General features: G+C 41.4%; 1 protein-coding gene across 1 annotated transcript; it reads left to right on the top strand.

The window, feature by feature from the left end:
• The first annotated feature begins 884 nt into the window (after positions 1–884).
• Positions 885–4,045, top strand: LOC148017118 (cyclic dof factor 3-like). The gene is made up of 2 exons (XM_087663240.1): positions 885–1,815; positions 2,276–4,045. The coding sequence occupies exons 1-2, from the start codon at positions 1,486–1,488 to the stop codon at positions 3,818–3,820; spliced, it is 1,875 nt and encodes a 624-aa protein (XP_087519366.1). The 5' UTR covers positions 885–1,485; the 3' UTR covers positions 3,821–4,045.
• The last annotated feature ends 1,955 nt before the right edge of the window (positions 4,046–6,000 follow it).

The raw sequence follows: 6,000 nt of genomic DNA, 5'->3' as shown, positions 1-6,000 counted from the left end.
AACACCATAGGTAGGTAATAGAAAAAGTGAAAGAAGCAAGAGGAAAACACGACAAAATTCATAATGGGGGATGCAACTTATAGGATGCATAACAAAAGTCATCTCTTCTAGAATGCATTGCAGTTTGTGAATGTCACTAACTTCATCACTAAAAGACGTGTGGTTTAGCCTGCATGAAGGAGAGCTGGTTGCTCCCGAATCACCTTGGGCGACACGGCTATGAGCACACCCGCCATTATTTGTCCCATCAATTGTTTTGAACCTTGCATTGTGCAAGTTGTGGACTCAAGATGGAAGGAAGAGATTCTTGTTATGGGGGTGATGGGAAGGGGGTGGGGCATAAAAGAGCAAGGGACTTGTAAGTTGTGGTCTATGGAGGGGAGGAGCTCCAGCCTCCTACTTCTCGTGTCAGGAGATGCATCATGGCTTTCAAGTTTACACACCTGATGTTATTTAAAATTTGGACAAATAAGAAAAAGGCCCAAAAAAACAAGAAGATAAACTGCAGAAGAGTTAAGAGTCAAGACCCTTATCTCAAAATATTTCCATTTTCTGCAAACTTTCAATGACGTCAATCTATTACTTCGAACTTGTACGATTACTTGTTTTAGAATTTCATATAATTGTTTTCGGAAAATATATGCATAACGCAGTCGCCTTGACATCTGGACAAATTCTGTTTTTCTAAAACTTAAGAAAATAATATAAAAGCCATTACTTGTCTTTTTGTTGTTTTCTTTTCCTTCGCTTTTTGCACTGCTTTTCCCACATCGCCGTCGTCATGACTCATCATCATCATTTTTATCAACTTACTATCGAGAATGATATTTTAATCATTTTTGGGGGCCCTCATTCTATTTCATCTCATCATGTTTTCTCGTCTTCCTGTTTCTCTCACTGCAATCATTTTAGGTTACACATGTCCGTGCAATCATTCTGTACTGGTTTTGCCTGCAATCATGGCTGCCAACAGCAATCCGTAGGGCATAGAGAAGAAGACGAAGGAGAAGGAAATCATCCCTAGTCCATAGGTTACCGGAAGAGGAAGAAGAAATCAGAAGAACACGAAGAAGAAGAAGGAAATCATGCCCAGTCCTGACTCCAAAGGCGATCAGAAGCTTATACAACAGACGAGGAAATTAATCATGCCTGCAATCAGAAGCGTACACGGCATCCAGATGGAGGAGGAGGAGGAGGAGAAGGAAATCGTGCTCTTCATTAGGAGTGATCCATAGCACTCAGGAATTCATACACAACAAGCAGAAATCACGCTCTTCATCAGTAGCGGTCCATAGCAATCATAAGCTCATCCACAATCGAGGAGGTGGAGGCGGAGACTACGAAGAAGGCAAAGAAGAAGGAGAAGAAGGAGGAGGAGGAGGAGGAGGAGGAGGAGGAGGAAAGAAGGGAGTGTCTCCATAGTTGTGGGACCAAACGATTAAAAGGCTTCTTTCTCCATTCTGCAGGCTTTCCTGCCTGCTGGCTATGTGGACACAAGATTACAAATTCAAGACAGATACACTGAATATGGTGGCCAACACGCCAAGTGATTGTGACGTTCATTTTGCAGTCAGAGATGGCGATCAGCAATGTAGTCACCGAGTCCCCGAAGACAGTCTCAATGCAGATGACAACAATGTTGATGATGATAAGGCAAATAGTGCTTCTTTGTGCCATGCCGACCTTGCCATCAAGCTTTTTGGCAGAGACATTCCTGTGACATCCCATCCCATGAAAGCTGTCAAATATGAGCAAGAACAAGCAGGGCGGGTTCCTGTCTTTCTGATTTCAGATGTCCAATTCCACAGCAAGCAGGTCTCAAAGTCTTTTGAGTTTTCTGGCAAATGTGGATGAATCTTCTTTGGATGAATACCTATAAATTGTGGGAAGCTGAGTTCAAACATCATTATTAATGTACTGTAAACTATATCTTTAGGCTAGGCTTTTAGGTATTCAGTGCAAACATAGTTGCAAGTTGCAACTCTTTTTCATTGAATTCCATGACATGTTTATTCACGAATGGCAGAGGCCAGCAGTTCATGATTCGTGATCCTGGATTGCATGCCTACTGTTTTTGTAACACTGTGGAAAAGGATTGATGACGTATGCGATGTCTCTAGCTAGTAGCACTAGTTCTCTTTGTTTCTTGGAATTATGTGCTTGTGTTTTTGTGTGCGCGCATGCTTGCATGTGCACATGTGCAGGCGCACACAGTTTTCACTGTCTTTCACTATGTATGATCTCCTTCACGCTGAATCCTTCTGCTTATATACAGGAGCTGGGTGTAGAGGCATCCAGCACAGACAAAAGGAATGGGCTTCTTGCCTCAGATGACATAGGCAGCTTCAGCGGTAATGATGGGAATGAGGAAGGTAAGCTGCAAGAGGGGATCCGAGATTCTCAAGCTATTTCTTGCTCTGAATATAGTCTAATAAAGGAGAACTATGCTCATGGCCACATGACGCATGACAAGCAGTTCAAAAAGCCAGAGAAGCTACTTCCTTGCCCTCGTTGTAATAGCCTAGACACCAAGTTTTGCTACTTCAATAATTATAATGCTAATCAGCCTCGCCATTTTTGCAAGAACTGTCAAAGGTATTGGACAGCAGGCGGTATGCTTCGAAATGTGCCAATTGGTGCAGGTCGTAGAAAAAGCAAGCATTGTGCAACTCACCTAAGACACACGATGCATGATTTTACAGCCGTGCGACCTGATCCAAATAATTCAGCTCATTGCAGCAAGAGTGCATGCTCTGGTGGCAGTAGGAGCAATCATTTGAAGATAAGATCCCAGCCTTCAAGGTTACAGATGCTTCCTCTAGAAGCATCATCACTGGCAACCTTGGAAACCCCAACAACTGCCACATCCAGTTTTCAGCAAGAGGCTCCCATCTGTGAAATCATGGCTGCAAATCCTTTGAACATGCACACAAAGTCAGGTACTGAGACTTCTGCAGTTGCACAGGGTTGGAACAATCCTGCTGGCATGGCAGCGGCAAAGGATGGCAATCCAGATGTAAAAGCCGATCACAGAACCCATCTTCAGAGCAACAGTGTGGGCGTGTTTAACAGAAAGTCCGGGGGCTCACAAACAGCATCAGCTAGCATCACTGATGCAGTTGGCCAGGAACATACTGCAGCAGGAGTAGTAGCGGAGCATGCAGAGAACACCCCATTCGAGAAAGTGCCTTCTTTTTCAAAGTCTGGTGGTCCACAGCAGTCACATCTCCATATGAAGAGGATTGTTGCCGAGGATAATGCCGAATGTAATACCGTGAACGTCTGCAGTGATGCTTCAAGTGCTCCTATACCAAATTGTCTAACATGGAATGGTTCTTCAGGAGGCCTCTGGGCCGGTTTTCCTTGGCCTCCAATGCACATGTCATTGTGGGGTCTACCAGCATCAGAGTGTGGTAGCCTCTGGAACATACCATGGGGATTTGCAGCTGTAATGGCTGCAGCTACCTCCAGTGCTGCAGCAGCAGCAGCAGCAGCAACATCATCATTAGTCACAAATACAAACACAACTTCAGAACGTAAGTGTAAGCATCGGTTGGATGGCTCACAAGCTGAGCCAAGTAATGATGGATGCCTTCTGGTCCCAAAGACACTGAGGATAAATGACCCTCTTGAAGCAGCACGCAGCTCGATCTGGACGAGTTTGGGATTGGAAGCTGCACCGGGACCACGGAAGATCAGTTGTGCCACAGCTTTTGATCCGAAATCTGAAACCACAGTATTTGAGGAAACTTCAGTGCAGGCATGTCATACAAACCCAGCGGCATTGTCAAGGTCTATGGCGTTTCAGGAGAGCATTTAACCACAGGCAGGTGGAGACCTGGAAAAATAAAATTCACTACTCATATACAGTGAATAGTTCTATCATCGAAGAGCCTTCTCTTCAAAGTTCTGCAGTTCGCATTTCTTATGTTAGTGCTGTACAAAGGAATATGCAACCTGTGTGTGTGATGTAATTATCCAGTGACACGTCTAAACATTTCCAAAGTCCAGATTGAACAAATTGAAGTTAAAAACTTCTTTTGTATGTCAAGTTACAACTTCCTGGTATGTTAAGTTACTTAGTATTCAGTGGTGCAAATTCCACATAGAGACATACAAGTCTACACAACGATTTAGAACTCCATTATATACCTATTAGCTTTATCAAATAAATTATACTTTATAAAGGGAAAGCAATGAATGATTTGCTACTTAAAGAATTTCTAACGGTTATCTAGACAATCCATCAGGCCCTAATACAATCAATCCTATGGAAACTTGAAAGAGAGTGTATTGGCTTTGCAAATGGGGTGACCCCAATGGACACATTCAAAGTTTGTACTTAACTACTACAAGACGAGTTGGTATCCTTATTGCAATTTTCTTGGTTTACAAAAGCTTCCTAACATTGTGAAACTTGGAAGTGCCTTTGCAATTTGTCGTCTTCTATTATTGAGTGGCAGCCCAATTGGTTGGGTGTTTGCGTGAGTTTTGGGAGGTCGAATGTTTAGAACTCACAATTGACTGCTTGGCATTACTACACCTTAAAGTGCAAGAAGGGTGTCACCCATCACTAAATTATGTTGCAAGGCTTAAAAAGAAAAAAAGAAAAAGAGGAAGGCTTGTGTTGGGTAGTGTGTGTGCTATCTTGAATTTTGTTTCAATCAACTAGCTTACCTTTTGTTGTCCTCATTGTGTCACCTTTGTTAGTATTAACAAGTTATGATACCCTATATAAGGATCTATAGGGAACAATTTAGGGTAATTTTTATATATTCCTTGGTGTGGAAAATGTTTTTTGAAATTGATGGTTTGCATGTACCACTAATGTCAAAAACAAAAGAAAGGGCCCTTTAAGGAATTGATTTATTTGCTAATTAGCAAAGGTCTTAGTAAAACACCCCTTCCAAATTTGGTAATTCAAATGTAAGTTATTAGAGACATTTAGATGAGACTCAATGATTCAATGCCTAAATTTCTTAGTTCGTGGGTCACTTTTCATTTGTTATTCATTCATTTCGAATGGTTAAATGTTCTATTATCACAGCTTCCTACCAAAATCACATCCATTGTTTTTCCATAGTCATTTGAAATATTGTTCTCTCCTCTTTTATTTACTTTTTACTTCTCATGGTATATTGTATTTTGTTGTAAATTTCTCTACTAAAATCATGTTCCTTTCTTGCTCTGTGATGGTTATTTGTAAGCGTCATTCTTTACTCTTCTCTTTTATTACTTCTTACACAATATCTCTACTACAATCTTACAAAATACATCTTTAAAAAGCATAAGAGCATGCAACTATAAGCTTATTATTCAGATAGATTAATCGTACTCTCTCTTGAAATTGGAATTCCAAGCCCCTCTTGAAGCTAGTTAAATTTCTCCTTAGTAATCAATAACTCTTGCTCTTGCTCTTTTTTCGCTCTGCTCAAATAAAAAGATTGCCTTAGATGAATCAATATTAAACTTGTTGAGATGGCAACCTCAACACGTGCGGACATTGATGATAGACCGCCTGGCTAGATGAGTCTGTACGTCTACACTTAGCACGTTGGTGGTCATTATGATGCTCACATGGCCACTGACTTATCACTTATTATGTTTAGTTTGTTACACCTACTTACAGCTGGCAAAGATATAACACCAGTTAATTAGTGTAGTCAGTTATGTACTGTTTGACTTAGAAAGCCACTTTCCTTTATGTTGTATCTTATCTATACTTTGTGTACATTGTATAGTGTGTGGAAGAAGAAGAAGAAAAATCAGCAAGAAAATGTTTTGGCCTCCATCTCTCTTCTTGTGTTCTTGAGTGAGCTTCCTTTTGTGTATACAATGTGTGTTTAGCGCAACAGCTCAAGCAAAGTCCCCCACCATGCGGTTCTTGACATGGTATCAGAGCCACGCCACTGAGAGAGATTGATTTTGAAGGCTGAAGTGAAGGAGAATAAGCAAGGTTCGAGCAAGCAAGCAACAGGTAAGAAGCTCTCCCATTCTTCC

This window comes from Lygodium microphyllum, chromosome 22 (genome assembly GCF_053477565.2).
Source record: "Lygodium microphyllum isolate KBCC chromosome 22, Lygodium_microphyllum_v1.1.10, whole genome shotgun sequence".
Taxonomy (NCBI): Eukaryota; Viridiplantae; Streptophyta; class Polypodiopsida; order Schizaeales; family Lygodiaceae; genus Lygodium; species Lygodium microphyllum.
This window is presented reverse-complemented; position numbering and strand designations above follow the sequence as displayed.